We start from the raw sequence: 20693 nt of genomic DNA, 5'->3' as shown, positions 1-20693 counted from the left end.
ACGACTATTACTTTTATAATAAAAAATCAACCCTGAGTTGTGCACACAATAATTTATCCAATTTAATATTTTCACTAAACCTTTTCCAAGACTTTTTTCGTTTTTATTCAGTTTTTGTATCATTTTTGTTTTTATTATTTTTTAAACCAAGATTTGTGTTGATCTCAGATTGAGATGCTAGGTTTACATTTTGATGGAAGACGACAGATGAGCTGGAGGGAGATAGTCAGTCAGTGGAGTAAATCCGGCAAAGCTCTATCTCTATCTACCATATCTACGTGCACCAACTTCGTCTTATCTACTTTGTGACAGCAACGCTGCTGTCTCCTAGAAGCATTTCCTGAGCTGCCTGCTATCATTGGATTTCTCACAGTCTCCCCTCACCAACCCCCACCACCACCCTACCGTCAGCCATTCCAAAACATTAAAAATTCATAAATGAATAAAAAGGCTGTAAATTTTGACTTATGCACTGAAAGTGTATTCCACTTGAAACCAATTTATGTGTCGTAATTGTGCTCAGAACTCTGTTAATAACTAGTGAATATTGCAGTTGTGTGACATTAAAATGTTGCAAAGACTCATATGAATGTGTTTCTATAGCCAAGCATATGTTTCCGTATCGGGTGTTGGAGGGGAGTATTAATAATCAACTCAGTAAACAAATTTTTGTATTAGCATGTATTATTTTATTAGTCGATTGTTGATTATTATGGGAAAACAAATCAAATTATCCAAAAATATATATCTATCATCATATATTATTTTCTATAAATGTATTGGGAGAATTAATTGAATAAAATCTGCCAATAATAAAAAAATTATCAATTGTTTTGAGTATTTGTATGAACGTTTTCTAGTATTTGAAAATATGTTTCGATATGAATTTTGTAATGTACTGTTCTAGCTAATTTTGCTGCAACTGTACAAATAGTTTGTGGTGAAAATGAATAGTTTTTATGTAAATAAAATTGTAAGTTTTAAACCAATTTGTTGATCCTTTTTTTCAACTCTACTAGGTCCTTGATTGTTGTATAGAGGTTTGTTCAATCACGTTGCTAGTCAACCCTAGAGCATTTAGTAGAGAAATTACACTAAACAAACTGCAGTCTAGCAGGTGTATCTATAGTGAGGCCCACTGTATTTTATTGACAATGGTTTTGCCATCCTTTTCTAACATTCGACAAAGCAGATAGCACTATCCCTTTCTTTCTTTGCACTGTTATCAGTTTGCCAGAAATACAGATGTAAACAAACAATCTTCAGGTCTTCCGCGAAGTCTTATTTTGATTCTAACAAAATACTTGAGTAGACTCAAGTCGTATAATTTATTTCTTAAATTTCTTTTTGAATTTGTTTGGATATTAGAAACACAAATAATACCTGAAATTACATTTTCTAAGTTGATAACCTGTGGCCATCTTGTCCTTCACAAACAGGCTTCAGTTACCAATATATATAGATTACCGGTACTGGTATAAATATTGGAAGGTTATTCAAGATTATTTCCATTGATATTATTCTTATTTAAAAATGGAATTTCTATTTCCTATTACTTTTAAGAGAAATAGAATAACTTGAATTCAATTGATTTGAAGTTTAATATCAAAGCTTTTTAAACCACCCGCCGAGATTTCAGGTGTGTATGAGATTTTGTGCCGGTTGCACGTTGTCGATTAAATCTTAATCGTGATTAATTTCACGACAACCAATCAGAGAAGCCTTCTGATTTGTTCTCTTGAAATTAATCACGATTAAAATTTAACTGGCTTTAGTGCAACCGGACCTAAAAATTTGATCTCAGTTTTTGATCAAATTATTAAAAGGTATATTTTATTGATGAATCTTATTATATTTGACATGAAATTGATTATTATCAAAGAAAATAAAATCTAATATTAGATCGATAATGGGATGATTTGACTTACAGCTATCCAATATAGATGGCTGTGTTTTAGTACAGTCTGTTGCAAAATGGAGAATCGGCAACCCTGTTCTTCGATCTTTCTTCACTGCATTATAACGTGGACTTCACTATAGACACACTGCACTGAGAAATTAATCAAACTCTCTCCTTGAGAATGCTTTCCTACAATCATCATCTTCTTGATGATCGGTCCTATTTCTCTTATCAATTAGATTGAAATATTTAACAAGGCATATTGTGAAAGTCTTCAATATTAAGGCTGTGCAAAGGCTAACAATAAACTTTCTACTGGTGATATTTTTCGATAAGTATATCATACAAGCTATCAACATGAAAAAGTTTTTCAGGAAAACTTTTTTTTCGATCATTACTTTTTGAGATATGAGCGCCCAAAGTTTGAATTTTTGGGACAGATCATTTCAATTTCGGTAAGAGATAGCTTGATGATATACAAATCAAAAAACTTTGAAAAATATCACCAGTAGAAAGTCTATTTTTAGCCTTTGCACAGCCTAAATGTTTGCAAATTGTGACTGGCTTTATCCTACCTAACATTGTGTACTGCACCTGCACATGCTTTCTTTGTTGTAGACACTAATTAATATTTCTTGAAGTGATTCATAACATATTTAATGTTTTTAATTTATAACGTTTGTAATTAGAAGAATTCAACAACATTTTTTATAAAATGGAATTCTTTAGCAGTTTATAAGTTATGCAATAACTTGAAATTCGGTTGAGAGCTTCATTAGGAGTTTCAAATTTTTACTTAGGTATGATCATTCTTCTTTCAAAATTGGGAAAACCTCTTGGCCAGTAGTACAAACGCCAATGAAGGTTTATCTCTGATAATTGATATTCATCAAGATGAATTATTATTTATTTAATCATTCATTATGGTTGAACTAAGATCAAACCTTGATTGTCGTTTTGATAAGTGCTGTCCAGAGAGATCTTTATTGATTGATTGACTCATACAAGAAGTACATCATCAAAATGATAGGGAGAGAAAAAATAAGGTAACCTTGTGCTATTCCTCTCTCAAATTTAGATCTGACTTTAGAGTGACAAATATGCATTGGAAAAGCAATAATTAGTTCATAAATTCACCATCTAGACGTAAATTTACATCTACAGACTATTCATTGGAGATTGACTAGTTACTATGTACTATACCTCGTTGAAACGCCAATTGCCTGTTAATACTATCTCTTATTACATTTTGTTAATTTTAAGTTTTTAATATTTGTTTAATAATATTATGAAGTGACTAGCCGGCAGGCTCGCTTTATTTGCCTTAAGGCCGGGACATACATAACAGCGCCGACGTACGGCCGAGTGTCGGACGTACTACGGCGAGTGAGAAAACAAAGGCTTTCAAACGTGTAGGGACACATACTACCGCACCGCGCTAGCACCGTCGCCGTTATTGTTGCCCGCGCCGTCACCGACTAGTTCAGTTTACTTTTTGACGGTAACGGTGTGGCCTCGCGTAACATGGAGAGTGAAAAACTTATTGAAGAGATACGGAATTTTCCAGTTTTGTACAATCAAAGTGATTAGAGATATCGCAATGCCGAATGTAGAACTTATATTAGAACTTAGTTTCATCATCCATGAGACGAGGAAACAGGGTATTAAATTCTCCCTCAATGAGTCTTGATTTCCAGGCACTATCCATCCAAGGTCTCTTCCTTCGCCTAATTAATGTTTCTGCTCTGAGGGTCAAGGCAATCATTGCTAAATCACTGTTCCAAAATTTTGAAAACATGATTGAGATCAGAACACAGTAGCACAATGTCAAAATCTCATAAAATTTAACACAATTTGAATAGTTTTCTGATCACATTCAGAAATCAGAACACAGTAGCACTACAGAACTGAAACTCGGGTGTCGTATGGAGTACGTGTGTTTTCCTACCACCATCACCATGTAGCGGGCTTAGCTCGGCCGTACGTCGGCGCGGGCTCGGTGCAGTTATGTGTGTCCCGGCCTTTATTCATCTAGCCAGGGGTTTCCGCCCCCTGGACCCCCGGCTGTATCATCCGGAATTGATAACTTCTTCATTTGAGCTTGCTTCCTCCCGTTAAATACAGACTATCAGGCTCTTTTTAGTTGACTGAGACACTATCACAGTTAATTATATAATTTATATTTAGGTATAAAATTATGTGAATTGTAGATAAATGTGACACGTTAATATATCTATGAAGTGAAAGGCATTAATTCAGCTATTTATAAGCAGATCTTAAAATGTAGCAAAACATTGAAAAAGATAGCTGATTCTGAAGACTGAAAAGAAAAAGTTCAGAGAAAATTTGAAACCAGTAATGTTCTAGTTCTTATGGGAGTCTTCACATATATCAATCCTGCCAATGTGTGAACGCTTCCATAGGAGCGAATGATATTCTTTCTGCTTAGCACCGTAGATATTCATTGGAAAGCAGTGCTTTAGATTTGGTTATGGCCTACACATACACATTGGATTGGTCCAATGTTATCAGAGGATTTATTTCAATGATTGAAAAATTGCTTTTAGCAGTCTACACAATCGGCTGAAATTTTTCAGGTAAAAGATCACACATATTTTAAAATAATTGTGTTAATCAAGATTCAATTACATGGTATACTATTTTATTCAGTTGAAAACACTTTCACAAATATACTTAAATACACTTTCACAAACACTATAATTTATTGTATCATACTAAATAAATAGAGATGTGATTGTATGAACATCATAAGAATTCAAGTTGATCAGTGAAGGATTATGTTGAGGCTTGAGAAAACTGAGAATATGCAAAAACCTGTTCAAGTGGCTGACTAGAATCCCCTACAGGAATATAGATAACATTTGCTTATTAGTCATTAAAGATCAAGACTTCATAAAACATCAATCAGATGCCTCAACGTTCATCGTTAATAATGATGATGCTGTACCGGACATTGATACAATAATTTTCATCCAGTCTGATATTAATTGTCTCATATTGGTACCTCATCATCTCATTTCAACCACGCACAAGTGATAACCTTGAGATTCGATTATTTAAAATATTTCAAAAGAACTAGTTTCGGCCTTTGGCCATTTTCAAGTTCAATTATGAATAAATAGTCATAATAGTTCATAATCCTTGAGATTATGTATGTGGTATCAGATTTTTTTAATGTAGGCTACATTTTTTTTATACAGTGAGTCATATGTATGGGAACACTTCAATAAGTTGAAGACTGTTGTAGATATAATACTGTAACTTTCAGGATAAGTTATTGGTCGTATACTCCAACTTTTGACGTAGGCCTACCGTATAACTGAATTTCAACCCCTCAGGGGTTGTAACTCGAATATTTTACATGTGTGTTAACACCCATTGTGTGGTACATCATTTTAAATGACTTTTTGAAACAAGAAAGATGGCATCAATAAAAATGTTCTATGATATCTGTATCCAAAATTGCGGCTGATTGAACTTTAGTTTTTAGAGAAATGAGGGGTTGTAACTCAAATATTTTTAACGTAAACGTTCATTGTGTGGTACATCATTATAAAGGTATTTTCAAAACAAGAAAGGTGACATCAATAAAAAAGTTCTATGATACTTGTATCCAAAATGGCGGCGGTTGATTGAAGTTTCAAGTAAAACCTAAAACTTTAATCAGTCGCCATTTTGGATACAAGTATCATAGAACATTTTTATTGATGTCACCTTTCTTTTTTTAGAAAGGCCTTGAAAATTATGTACCACACAATGGGTGTTTAAATTTTAAATATTCGAGCTACAACCCCTGAGGGGTTGAAATTCAGTTGTACGTCAAAAGTTTGAGTATACGACCAATAACTTATCCTGAAAGTTACAGTATTATAATTATCTACAACAGTCTCCAACTTATTGAAGTGTTCCCAAACATATGACTCACTCTGTATAGTGATTATTATATAGTGATTATCACTCGTAATGTGATTATTATACATATACAATAATAAATGGTATAGCACGTTATTCCATTGCATCATCGCAAAGTAAAGTTCTCTTACTGGCAGTTGGCATGATGCACTGGCATCATAGCTCATCACATTATCAAACAAATGAGCTATAAAAGAGTATGTATGATTGAGTAGTTTCTCTTTAGCTACTTTCAGTATGAGATGGATAGACTCATTTATACTAAGCGACCCTAGCCACCCTATCACACATACATACAAACATACGTTTTTTGAAAGTTGATCTAATATGAGAACATGCTTGAAGCTTACACAATTATAGTACCTACTATATAAATATGAATGTACTGGTGGTTGCAGATGACCGCAATAAAAGTGGAGGCCCTCAACCAAATGGTGGAAGAGCACCCGCCTCTGCTGCCATTGGTCAGAAAACAACCAATCACAGCAAAGCACCAGCCCAGGCACCGCCGGCTACCGCCAAACCCATCAGGTAGCTTTTTAGTTCATGGTTTATTGAATAATATTAATTGTATTAAAATGACCAAGTTATGAGAGAGTCACAATAGCACATTTAATTATCATTGCTGGGGTCATCTTGTTATGCTTTACCCAAATCAGTGATGTTCTACCATAGAGAAACAATAGCATAAGTAGATATCCCATGGTATAGGGCGTTTATGTCGCAACTCTTACTGTTATCTCAAGCCGATAGTTCATGTAATTCTTTCCCGTGAAGCTGTGTGACACTGATAGTCTCTCATATTGTGCCGTTCATACACTCTCACCCCAACAAAACAGTAAAATTCGACAATATAATCAACAGTAATCGGTTTGAGATAACAGTAAAATTTGCGACATAACCGCCCTATATCATGAGCTATCTACTTACATTATTGTTTCTCTATGGTTCTACCTAAGTGGGAAATGTTGGGACAAGATTTACACTATAAGCAGAAATGTTGTGAAGTTTCTCCATATTGAAGTGAAATAAAAAATATGTTGCCAGTTCTACATATTTTTTTCAAATAAAGTAAATTATGTGGAATTGATCTCTTTTCCATTTCACCTTAGTTTTAGGACAAGTATTTGACTTGACCAGGAAGTGTTCTGCGAACAAAAAAAGTTTGCGAAATTTCTTCCCCTGAATGAGAAATACTGTAGTTTAAACTTATTTTTCACATCAAGAAACTAGCTTTTTTCTTGTATTTTATACGATGTCCTATTGTACAATGAAAAGTTTTTGCCTTACCTCTTTGGTGAAAATAGAAACTTCATTGTTGAGAAAATAATCGAAAAAATAATAATGAAGGGATTAATATAATACCCGCCTAGGTCATTATTAGCAGTACGGTACTACAATATTATCAAAAATAATTCGACTACTCAACAGTATAATATTATTTATGCTAGTTGAATGTAAGACGGAGAATGAGTGAAGTTGAATAAATGAGTATGGCTGTGGTTTATACAGAGAGTATAAAATGTAAAAAGTAAAATTACATTCATTACTCAGGGAAACCCTGTAATTGTATAGATGTTAATATTAATGTACGAGTTTCGAATTCCAAGTTTATAAGCAATCACCAACTCCTTCGGTTTTCAATTAGAAGTGTCAGGGTTTTTGATAGATATTATTTTGAAGTTGCTGATATCGCCAAAGCTGTGATTTTAAACTTTCCAGGGAATCAAGAAAAGATGACAAAGATGAAGCCGCCAGAGTGCCAAAATTCCAAGAACAGAAGCCTCCTGTAAGTATGATATTGTTGAAATTTTCATGAATAAATAATACACCATCATTACTAATTTGAATTTATGTGTCAAAAATTGAAATTTATCCCATTTATACAAAAATTTCATTCGCAACATTTCTACAATAATTATGGGATGATACAACAAAGACACATAGGAGAGTGCTGCTCAGTTCACTAATTATTTTGGTTCACCAAACATTAAAAATAATTCTGAGTTTCCAAAATCAATTAACAGTCCAAACACAAAAAAAAATCAAATCAAAATCAAAAACTCTTCATTGGTTTTCCAATACAATAACTATACAAAGAAGAAACTTTCAGCAAAAATATAATAAACCAATCACCTGCAAGGAAATAAATCCTGTGCGCAGGTGATAGTTGCTAATACAATTCAATATGAGTAATTGAGAACTTACAAAAGATGAAATAAGAAATTATATAATATAATAATAAAATAAGATGATGAATAAGTGGAATAAGGTTGAAAGAGAGATGACTAACATAATATTGAAACAAAGATAAGAGTCACTCAAAAAGTATGTCCTCGATTTTACTGGTAATTATCCATTCAATAGTTCTTCTTCTAAGCAATGTAACAGAATTTCGATTAATATGCTCCGTAAGGTAATCTGGATTTTTATTGATTAATTTATTAGCTAGGTAAAAGTATTGTCTCTGCCAAACATTAAGATCCATTCTTATATTTTCAAACCTATTTCTGGAAGGTCGTAAATTGAGGTTCGATTCACGGAATAGAAAAGTATCTTTAATATTTCTAATGAAAATTATAAGGTTTTTAATGTATAATTGACGGACTGTTAGCACTTTAAACTCGTTGAATAAATAGTTAGTTGGATAAAGACGAGATTTACCTAAAACAGTTTTAATAAGGTATTTTGGATAATGATACGTTTTTAAAATGTGCATTCAAAGCATCCCTCCAAGCCCCAAAAAGTCACACAAAATCAAGTTATGAAGTTGTCAGTTATTATAAAAGCTATTTAGGTATTACACTGATTATCATGAGAACACACCATTTAAAAAAACTTAATAGAAGAAGGGAATCAAAGTCAGTTGCTGGTGCATTCCCGAAATTAAAACTTTGTCTAATGAAATGAAGCAAATATTCAAGAATTTTATTGGTAATCTTGTTTTGTAGGTGTTTTCCTGTGTGGTCGACATCTCATAAATTTTCTAAATTTACTGATCTTAATAAACAGACACCCCTGCTTTCATTGTAGAACATTCTCTTGCAGTCAACGGGAGTGAACTTCCAATTTTCAATTCCACACAGTGTTGAAAATATGTTCTATTAATAATTAATAACTTTTGTTTCAGAATTTTGTCGGCTCAAACAAGTACGCATTTTTGGAGGATACAAACGAAGCGGCTGCTAATTGACTTGATATCACTGAACAAAATTATAGTCAGTTATTATTAGATAAACAAGAAAATGCATTGACAACGCAATTGTCATAGGTTTTTGTTCAAGAGCAACATTATGTCTTCTTCAGAGCTAGAGACCTGAGCTAGATGATCCAAACCCTTCAACTTTTTCTCTTCCATTTGATATGTTTTTTCTATAATCTTTATTTCCCACACTACATGGAACTTGAAGACTCAGAAAATTGTTCCTTAAATGATATTTGAACGAAAACTATTTTTCGGACGTGGTCAATTACCTGTAGATGTGGAAACATTTCAATTAGGCTATTATAAATTATTAAAATACAAAAAGCTTTGAGGATTTCTATCTGGGCTGCAGAGATGTTGTCTGTATTCTATTGATGTAAATGAGGCTTAACATGTTGTATGTAGGTACCTACCTACTTTTTAAGTTATTTTTTTCATAATTCTTCCTTCTATCATCTATCTGTGTCTCTTGGCCTTTTTTTACTCCATCTTTTTCAAGTTATTCAATAATTGTAAGGTGTAGTATGTTTACGGAACATACATTCATCCTTTCTTCCTTTTTGTATTATTTTATTAATTCCTCCACTAATATAGGTAGCACAAAAAATAAATGCTATACCGGTATAGGAAAAATTACTAGGAAATAAAAGGTGCAAATACAATACTGATTCTAGCTGGGAATAGATTGGTGTCATTTCAGTTGTGATTTTATTTTTATTTTAAAACTCGGAGAATAGATTTGTTTAAGAATTATCAAACATTTTTTGTCTTAACAGGTTTCAAAAATCATTTATATAATAATTGTGAGTTCAATTTTTAGAATATTAATAAATTACCTTATTAATTTAAATAATATTGCAAATTTAAACAATCAAATAATGGCAGAACACCATTATTTTAAAATTTGTAATTTTTTCTATCTCGTTTTGAATTTCCTTCATAGCTGGAATCACAATACCTATGGATACTACTTACAAATTGAGGCTAGTCTATGATTATATAAATAAAATTATTTAATGATTGTAAATAAAATGAAAAGTGGAGCTCTTCCCTCTATTCGAGGTTGGACATTATTCATTTAATGTCATTATCGAGTGCATTCAGATTAATGAAACTTTAATTCAAACATATTGCCTTATCTTCATCATTTCAGATTGACTAAACAATTGGTTAAATAACTTGGTACCGTACAATTATATTTTTCCATTTTGAATTTTATTTTAGTTCTCTACACCTTGCAATTTATTTCCAAAATGTCTTGGAATGCAAGGATTAATATTCAACTTATTTCTACTTTATATGCTTATAGCGTGTATTTATAGGAAAATTGATAGTTCAGTTGCTATCTATCGAGCTCTTGATTGTTTTGATTATATTGTAAATCAGACGACTGATGAATAAATTAATAATTTATCTTCGTACAATCAAAGTTTGTACAAGAAATCTTGTCTGATAAATAGCTTGTGAAAAATGTTTGAGAAGCAAAGCTTTTGTCTGTACATTTTGTATGTTTGTATACTATAAATATATAGATATTATAAATAAAATTTATGACTTTGAGATTGTTGGATTATTTTAAAATTGTGTAATTAAAGTGGTGAATAATGCTATTGGATTAATGGTCGAAGAAAAAATGCCGTAAGTTGCTTTAGTTTATCGGTCTAATAGACACAATAATATTTTAATAGCGTATTTGTTGAAAATGCAATTCAACATTATCGTTGGAGGTTCATTTCCCCCAGTAAGGTATAGAAAAAATAATATTCTTTAGTAACTCGAGGAAGATGGACTGATGTACGGTACTGAAAGAAGAAAAACTTTTGAACCGTGTGGACATACTTTGAGTGGACAAAGAAGTTATAGGTATGAAAGTGTCCACTCGTTTCAAGTACATGTCTACACGGTTCAAGTTACAAAAAATTTTGTTAAATAGCCTTCATTAAATGAAATGTTTAGGAAATGTTAAGGAAACCTATTCTTTGCATAATAGATGCATGTAATTTATACAGTAACTTACCTATAAATGGTAAAAATTGTGATGATTTGTTGAGTTAAGCACCCTACACATTATACCGTACCATAGTATAATTTCTTCGAGACTGAAAAAACATCAATTAAAATTAAGAATTATTGTTTTTATTTTGAATTTTTCTCTACAAGCAATAATACCGTAATTATTTACTATGTTGAAGAGCGCGCTATTTACAAAGAAACTGCTTCGGTAAGAACATTTAGAATGTTTAACAAAACTTTCAGTATGTTTATAATATATTTGACTAATGCATAAGATTAACTTGAGTTGAATAATGCATTTTGAGCCACCTTCAGATTTACCAGAAACTTTGGAAAAATGAAAAAGGTACATAACAAAATGTGCTTCTGTGATGAAGTTTGAAGATTTTTGAATTACCCGCCAAGTTTCTGCTTGTTTCTACCAACAGAGCAGAGTGCGGCTGGTAGAAACATTTGTCGAGTATAAAGTCGAATTAATTTTTTATCAATGAGAATGAGACAAAATAACATTTTATTTTAAAATATTGGGTTTTTTACCTTTCAGATTATCAACTTTCTAAGGTATGGAAGACGATGATATAATTTCCGAAGAAATAATAGTAACGTCGAAGTCATGATTTCCGATATCTTGAGTTAACGCCACTGACTGCAGTCAGCTCCCGACGGCTCTGTTTTCGGCTTGTTTTAGTTTTTGTAATTCAGATAGCATCAAGTGTAAGTAGTATTTATTCGATTCATTATGTGATCAACTATCAATTTTCAATAGTTTGTGCATGTTGTTTCATGAATAAAGCGTTTAATTTGCATGTTTGGCTCCAAGCTTTGTGGATGAAGGGTGACAAAGAGGAGAGCTAATTACGAATCCAAAATGGCGTTGATTGATCGCGTCTTTCCTATAAATAAATACTTTAAAGAATAATACTGATGAATATTAAAGTATTGCATGCAGTTTTAATAAAACCATGTCAATTATTTCTTGACATGTTATTACTTTCTTTAACACAGTTTTTGATGCCTGTCATTTTTAACTTTGTGAATTATTTTGTGTTGTTTATTGACACACTAGAGAAGTCCAAACATTTTTCCAATCAAGTGTTTCTAAATAAATGCAATATAATTTTGCACAAAAGAGTTGAAAAAATTGGTTGAACAATATCATACATGCTATTTATCAGATATAATTATTTAAAAGATACTATTGGGATATAGATTTACAGATTCTTATTTTTATTTTCAAACTTAAGGTTCATTAGACTGCAGAGCTGTTTATTTTGAAGTTTGTAAATGAACTACACTGGTTTTTTATTAAACTACTACTACTATCCAGGCCGCTTATTTTGATAATTATTTATCTTTTTTTATTATTTACGGTATGAGTTTACCTTCAATTTTTCATTACTTTTAAAGTAAATGATTAAGTCTTACTTGAAATAGACGAAAATTGTGTTAGAAGATTTTCCACTAATTTTTAATGATCCTCTGTGACAAAATTTGAAAGCAAGCAAGTACAAAGATTTTATAATTTGCAATTTTTTTCGCAAGTTGTTTAAAAATAGGCTATATCAAACTTAACTTACTAGTTGAATAAAATTTATTTTATTTTAAACAATTTTATTTTGGAAAACAATTATTTGTAAAATCTTGGTAAGAAATGATGCTGTAACGCGCTTTTGTTATTGAACGGAATTAGGCTAGGCTTTATTGAAACTATTTTTTTTCAAGTAGTCTATAACTCTTATTATGTTTGTAGCATGTGAACAATTCTATAGATAAAATATTGTAGATTGATTTAATCTTGTGTCCAAGAAGACAATCCACTTTTGTGTTTGTAACCAGCAATTTCGCGGTACTTTACTAGTGATTTAACATTTATTTCCCTACTAAAGTTTTTTGTCTCCTGTAAAATTATGAAAACTGGACATGTTGCCTTTCTGCGGTTAGCGATTCACATATTTGCATGATTAAAGTGACTCTTTTTCATTGTCAAGAGAAAAATATTAATATTTTTTCTTGTAAACTATTTTTAATTTTCGCTTACTCCTTGTTTTTTTTTGTCAATAAAATATTTCAAATTTTATTCAAAAACTAAAAGCGATAATAAAAACAATTTAATGTAATTAATTTGAATTGTTATCCAAAATCGAAATGTTGAAAAATTTTGTTTCCAACATCACCAAATTGTTGGAAAAATATTTCTAGTCGATAGAGGAAAGTTGTAGCTTGTAGCGAGATGAACTAATGAATGTTGTGTTGTTGTTTGTTTTAGGCCAATAATGGGCATTTGATGCAGCGCTAACAGGATCTATGCAACGCGACGACCAGCAAGTTCAGGTGCAAGTGCAGGCTCAGCAGCCGCTGCAGCAAGTGCAGCAAGTGCAAGCTCAGCAGCAGCAGCAGCCGGTACAGCAAGTGCAAGTGCAAGTGCAGGTGCAGCAAGAGACACCCTACCACTGTGACATCTGCAACAAGTTTTTCTCGCGCAAGGACCACTTCAAAAACCATGTTATGTGGCACACTGGAGAGACGCCGCATCGTTGTGATTACTGTTCGAAGGCGTTCACCCGCAAAGAGCATCTAATGAATCACATTCGCCAGCACACGGGCGAGCACCCGCACCACTGCAACTACTGCGCCAAGTCATTCACGCGCAAGGACCACATGGTCTACCACGAGCGCCAGCACACCGGAGAGACGCCCTTCCCCTGCCAGTACTGCCCCAAGGCGTTCACCCGCAAAGACCATCTCGTCAACCACATCCGCAAACACACTGGTGAGTCCCCGCACAAGTGCACATATTGCATGAAGGGCTTCACGCGCAAGGAACACTTGACTAACCATGTTCGCCAACACACAGGTGAGTCGCCGCATCGCTGCCACTTCTGCACCAAGTCGTTCACGCGCAAGGAGCACCTCACCAACCACATCCGCATCCACACGGGCGAGTCGCCGCACTCATGCGAGTTCTGCGACCGCACCTTCACGCGCAAGGAGCACCTCAAGCGGCATGTGCGCCAACACGTGACGGGAGCCGAGTACAACTGCATCATCTGCTCGGCGCCGTTCCCCGCCAAGGATCACCTGCTAGAGCACATGCAGACGCACCCGCGCGACCGGCCCTATGTGTGTCCCGACTGCGGCAAGGGCTTCCCGCTACGCGGCAACCTCATGTTCCACCAGCGCAGCCACCAGAAGGGCGAGCCAGCCGAGCGGCCCTTCCGATGCGACCTCTGTCCCAAGGACTTTATGTGCAAGGGCCATCTGGTCTCACATCGCCGCAGCCACCTGAACGGCAAGGGCTATGGCGGCCAGCAGATCAACGCCATGTCGTTTGCTGACAAGAGCAACGCTTTCATGCTGAAGCAGCTGATGAAGGGCGAAACTGGCGACATGACTGCTCACATCATTCACAGTCCCCCTCCGCCCCCCCAGAACCAGCCCATGCAGGTCAGTGTCGGCACTCAGGCCGGGCCCCCTGTCCTCCCCCCGCCCTCATCCAGCTCCCTGCACCCCTCTCTCCAACCCCCACCCTCCCTTCTCGCCGTTGTCACTTAATTCCCCCCTGTGTTCAATAATAATCTACTAGGCTATAGTCCATGCAAATCTTAGTTTGCAGCTCTATGGTTCAACATTATTTCAATGTAACAATAGAAGCTCACTGTTGCCGGTTTTATGCTGATTCTATTAAAAGGGCCTACGCTCTCCTTTTCTCTTACACAATCAGCTCACAGGTTTCGTGGATCCTGTGAAATGTGGCAACACTCTGCTCCTTAAGAGCAATGCTGCAATGTAAGGTTTGCACAGACTATACTATCTTAGTAGAATCTTTGACAACATCACAAAATAAATTGATGGATTTGATTAATATTGACACAGGAGGACTTTCCTTTCCTCTATTCTCGGGTGGCGGACTGCAGCAGTGAGTGTGGACTTTGAAGCACTTTTACCATAACATATTCATTTATGTAATGAGGTTGGTGTAATGTGTTGGTTGATGAGACTAGAACATGATGACGTCATTACAAAATTGAGCATTGATCTAGCGAAGCGTTCGTGTTTCCATGGCTTGTTTAGATTACGGTAAATAACTATATACTATCAATTACATATAAAATATAATATTACTACTATATTATCATCATCATCTATTTTAACAAGAAATTTAGTTGAGCTAGGCAGCCTCGTAAGTGGTAAATGTAGTTGAACGTAGGTAGATTGAATGTTAGGCACAACTTAAGCCATTGCCCATGACTTGAGTTTGATTTATAAATGCATTCTATTATTTAGATGAAAATGCATTTAATGAGTTTTATATATAGTTTTCAGTATTTCTTTTCTAATTAAAACGTAGACTATTTCTACGTTATAGCTAATTATTGCTATTTATTTGCATTAATTAGTTTGTCTAGATTAGGTATTTTTATATGAATTTACATAGTATAAAATGTAGAGATTTTTATTGCACAGGGTGAAATCCGCCAAGTTATCAACTTTCGCTAGAATTAGCCTAATCAACAAAAATTCCATCAGTTTCATTTCTTACTTTTTCTTCTAAATTATTTTCCTAGAATCCCAACAGATCATAACTCAATAGACAAGTCAATAGAACTTTTATATTGTCCATCAGTAATAGATATCTATTATCCAGAAACTCAGACCCTGTGCAAAATATTATCTGTTGATCTAATAATACCGTACTGTATTTTTATTTGTATTTTGCTAAACTTATAATTTTATTATTTTCAAATTATTTTATACCTTCCACCACTATTAGTTATTTTAATGAATTGAATTATAGTTATTATTTTGCGGCTTATTTCATTCACCAACTATTAGCGGTAGTAATAAAATTAATTGATTAATTGTCCCAGCTTTATACATAAATAATCATGTTTCTGATCCTCATTTTTACTCTATGTTTAGACATTTGGAATTAAATCTAATATACAATTATTATACTCTTATAGTGTAAGTAGTTTGTGTTTCCACTTGACCGATATGAAATGAATTTTGATATAGAATTATTGCTATGTAAAAGATAGTTCACTTAATTATTTGTAAATAGTACTTGATCGTACCGTCTTGTCTAAGAAACGTTTGCATTGAATTAGTTTTGAAAAGAAAAAATAATTTGTAGTTGAATTTCATATCGAAACAAGATAGGCTTGTTGTAATGTCTAATGAATAGCATAAAACTTGAGTACGATAATATTCTACATGAAAATCATAATCTTCTACCTCACGATAGAAGCATGCCTCGGCAGTTTGCAATAAAATTATTGTGTTGATACACTGTTGTATATCATACAATTTCTTTATTAGTTCAGTTGCAGTTTTGAAATTTGTCCAATTAGGATTCACTAATTTTAAATTCAAGTAATTTCATTAATAATTAATATTCGATCATATTCCATTATTCCAATGATGATTGAGTTTTTAAATTAATTTATCTTCTACTATATGCTTTTTAATATACATAGTTTGTTACTTTGTGTTTTAGTAGACATGTAGGTAAGATTACGTTGCTAGATTCGCTTCAATATTATTGAAATTCATTGAATGAAATGATCGAACTGCCTCTTTGTAATCATTTGTTCAAATTACTGTAACGCCAGATATATTGTTGACACTGGATTTATAATATTATGTCCCCTCATAAAGGAGATTATTTTTTACAATATATATTATGCAGGAACGTTTGTCAGAAGATAGATCACTTTACATTTAGCGAGTGTACAGATCCTCCTCATGTTGATAGAAATATTATAGATCCCATTAAAGATAGTAAGCTATACAGTATAAATATTATATTATATCTTTTTAAAATTGTAAAATGAATTGAGATGCTGTTGTTAAGTGAGTATTATTAACATCGTCTGTTAAACAAATTCTCTTAGCTGCAAGTTGTTACAAAGATTGAAAAAAATAGTTAACTTGAAGAGAATATTCCTTAATTACTGTACTTTGAACATGGCAATTTACTTTTGAAACGTAACTGATAATACATTTAGATGTATTGTGCTATTGAACAGCAAAATCGTTAAACTCATTTTGAAAATGGTCCATTAATTTACAGAAAAAGTAAAACTTTTTACATATTTTTCAATGTAAAATTTAATATTTAGTCTATTATTTTAACTAAGTGATTGCTTACGGACTAATCAACACGGTCTTAATTAGCTGTAAGAATATTTCTTTTATTCTCTTGAATTTTTTCTTTCAATATTTTTTACAATCTGTTGAATTGAACAATTATTTCAATATTTCCATAGTACAGTAGAAGGAACCATTATATTGAATTAAATAGAATATAAAAAAATGTATTTTTTTTTATTTGTTAGATATAAGTTGAACTCATAATTGATAAATAACACTCATAATTTAAATGTTATTGGCCACCATAATAATTTGTCATTTGTAACAGAGGATGACTTGACCATTTTTCATACTTCTACTGTTGTAAAATTTCAGTTGAAATTGTTTTTTGAACGTAAATTGTGAATTTTGTGTGAAAGTGTGAATGATGCCTGCCTGAAAATTAGAATCAAATTTTTGTCTTGTCGCGTTTTCCCTGGAGCTACGAAATTTCTCATTGCAGTACACCAAAGTCAAAGTCGCGTCTTAAAATATTAGGATTCTTTAATTTGATTCTAACTTAGCTATTGGAATAATCTATTTTTTGTTATAGATTTCAAAGCTATTTAAAGCGTTCATCGTAATAGAGCTCATCCGTGCAACTTGTTTGTTTACGAAAATATTTTTTCGACATATTTGTTTCCTGAGTTTTCGTTCCTACACGTATTGTTACATAACTTCTCGAAAAATGAATATTGTGATTTAGAAAAATGATTTGTACATAAACATTTTGCTCCTTTACTTGAGTTCTACTACGATTATTGCTTTTCGATTATCGTACTTTTCTTCCGTTAAATTCACCCTGCAAAACTACTCTTCCACCACCTACGCTTCAGCCTCCCCTCCCCCGTCGTAAACGGGAGAATCAATACCACCGAAATTTTTAGCCTTCCATCATCTGTCTACTATCGATAATTGAAATAGCTTTTAATTTGTTGTTATTGTGTGATTGACTTTATAGTTTAAGTCTACTTTTAAGCTGCATGCTTAATTTTATTGCATGTTAAAATCATAACCATTGAATACAATTACTTTTATTATGTGTTGCCCAAATGCAATATGTTGTTTATTTTCTTAGTTCGTATTTAGATTAGAATTTTACTATATAATAATGATGAACTATACTGCATGCATCTACAGGAATTGATTGCTATTTGGTCGGATATCTGCAAACTTGAATTTGCGCTATTCGACTGATTTATTGGAATATAGTGATTTTCCAATAATTTATTGACTTTGAGTATTTTGGAGTATAACCACTTCCTCCAGATCTAATAAATTTTGCCATCGTGATTAAGGTTGTTTTAGAAACAATCTGGAACCAATTTTAACTGAGCCAAAATTTTGGCTTACCCGTCTAAACAAGTGTCCTAACTTGATAGACGTGAGTTTTCAACATTGCATAACTGTTCCTTCAGAACTGGGAAATGGTGGTTACTGAATTATTAATTTCGATTTTTATGATGAAACTAATCATTTTCTTGGATCAATAGTTTTTTTTAACTATTGAGAGTACAAATCTTCACATTTTAATTGGGAACAGCTATATTTAATTTGATCTCGTATTTTGTGATGAATATATTGATATAATACACTGAGTTTTGCATGCTATATTTTTATTTATTTTTCAATGTATTTATTTCTTTACTATTCTGATATTGATACTAATATGTTTTTATTATTTATCCGATCGACCTCATGGTCATTAAATATCCATTGTTTTACCAGAAGAGAAATGATTATTAACGTAAAGACTTTCAAAGTTTAGACCTTGTAGATTTTTTGTAATGTGTTTGAAAAGTTTTGATGAAGTCTTTTGTAAAATCTTCAATTTTGTTTCAATCTTACTAGATAGTTTTAGTAGTAGAGGGCTTGTTTCGTGAGATTTCAAATCATTATCTCGCCTATTTTCTCACCAAGGCATTACGAATCGCAGTGGTCTGCGCAAGGCTTTTGGTGATATTAAAAACGCGCTCTTTAATATTAAAATTTGATCAGAATTCAGCGATTTTCATCATTTTAGTATTTTTAAAAAATATATTGAGAAAAAATTCCTTCAATAGAAAGTCCAGTATGAATTTTTATCACTGTTAGTATCTTTATCTACTGTATTTTATTCAATTCTTGATGTATTTCAGGTATGATTACTTGTATGTGTGTTTGTGTGTATGCGTGAAGTGTATTTGCAACCAATGCAGAATCTCCTAAAATTTATCTCAATTCTTAAATATAGTAAGTTTTTCAATAAATCTTTCAATTGCCGAGGATTTCCTTTATTCTCTTTCCTCATCTTAAACTTATCAATCACAATAAAAATTAGGAAAAGCGTTGCAAGATATTATATTAGTATATCTGAATTACTATTATTTTTTCTCTTCAAAGTCTTTGGTTCAGAACTCGTAGCAAAAATACATATTTGATAGGGAAGTGGAGTGGATTTGAATTATTTTTTTGAAACTAAGCTACTATATTGGGGAAAAAGTATAAATATTTTTGTATCCACTCCATTTTTACCGTGTCTTTCACGAGTAATTAAAATTGAATATATATTTTGGCTCTCATTTGATCGACTTTTGAATTGCATTGAATTCCTACTTGCATCATGCAACAACATACTAAAGCTCTTTGTATCTTGCAACGTGTTCTTACTGTATCATGATTTCTGAAAATCATTTCCCTTGTTCAAAATCCATTCTCTTATCACAATAGCCAAACCTAAAACATTAATTTGAAATTATCTCGAGTCTCCTCTGATTAAATAACATATAAATGGTGGCCATCAAATAAATAATTGTTTAAAACCAGTTAGCAGAAAAAATATTTCTTTGGAAGAAAACTATTGTAGGATCAAGTTACAAATTTGAATTTTCTAATGAAACAAATATCAGTATAAGGATCATTATTCTGTAGTTTGAAGTGCTGCATTATTGAATAAAACAAAAAAGAATGTATAATACTGATGTGTCTATTGCATACATATATGAATATATGCGTTTTAATAAATAAAAATGAGTGAAATACTTTTTGTATTCATTTATATCCTTGTCACTTGCTACAGTAACTTAGTACTCAATGAGGTGTCCAAATTTGGTTAAAGACGACGAATTTTCAAGAAAAATATAAAATTGTTGAAAAACTTTCAGATTTTATACATAAAACATATGATATAAGACGACGAATTTTCAAGAAAAATATAAAATTGTTGAAAAACTTTCAGATTTTATACATAAACATTGATTGATTATCAATAATTAATTTTCAAGTTTGACTTTATTTATTCGTCCAATCTCAGCGTATTTGACCATTCTTTATTTTCAAACAATTTTATCACTCTTCCTTATTACGCTCGACCACTTGTGCATCTCTTTCTTGAACACCAATCAAATTCAGGTTGAATTGGTTTAAAAAATTTTCATTCCCAAATCTCCTAATAAAAAATGTTATAGTCTCTACGGTCTTTTTTTAGGTTTTTAGTTTAGTCTGTAGGATCGTATGACAAAAGTTTGAAAG

General features: G+C 32.6%; 2 protein-coding genes across 6 annotated transcripts in view; both read left to right on the top strand.

Moving 5' to 3' along the window:
* LOC111044823 (eukaryotic translation initiation factor 4B) overlaps positions 1–10598 on the top strand; it is a 31417-nt gene extending 20819 nt beyond the window's left edge. For 2 of the 4 annotated variants that reach the window (XM_039434726.1, XM_039434727.1), the window contains exons 9-11: positions 6232–6364; positions 7556–7622; positions 8964–10598. In XM_039434726.1, the coding sequence (XP_039290660.1) occupies positions 6232–6364; positions 7556–7622; positions 8964–9026 (263 nt within the window). In that variant the 3' untranslated portion in view covers positions 9027–10598. Of the gene's footprint in view, positions 1–168; positions 990–6231; positions 6365–7555; positions 7623–8963 lie in introns of those variants that run through there. The other 2 variants (XM_039434728.1, XM_022330051.2) reach the window with 1 other exon arrangement.
* Positions 10599–11613: 1015 nt separating this feature from the next.
* Positions 11614–20203, top strand: LOC111044798 (gastrula zinc finger protein XlCGF8.2DB). Of its 2 annotated transcripts, XM_022330032.2 has the most exons (3): positions 11614–11765; positions 13318–13821; positions 13906–20203. In XM_022330032.2, exons 2-3 carry the CDS (start codon positions 13356–13358, stop codon positions 14601–14603), a joined length of 1164 nt encoding a protein of 387 aa, XP_022185724.1. In that variant the 5' UTR covers positions 11614–11765; positions 13318–13355; the 3' UTR covers positions 14604–20203. The 2 variants fall into 2 exon arrangements, with proteins under 2 accessions (XP_022185724.1, XP_022185717.1); XM_022330025.2 differs by having other exon boundaries at positions 13318–20203.
* The last annotated feature ends 490 nt before the right edge of the window (positions 20204–20693 follow it).

This window comes from Nilaparvata lugens, chromosome 8 (assembly GCF_014356525.2).
Source record: "Nilaparvata lugens isolate BPH chromosome 8, ASM1435652v1, whole genome shotgun sequence".
Taxonomy (NCBI): Eukaryota; Metazoa; Arthropoda; class Insecta; order Hemiptera; family Delphacidae; genus Nilaparvata; species Nilaparvata lugens.
The sequence above is the reverse complement of the archived record's forward strand: the minus strand, read 5'-3'. Positions and strand labels throughout refer to the sequence as shown.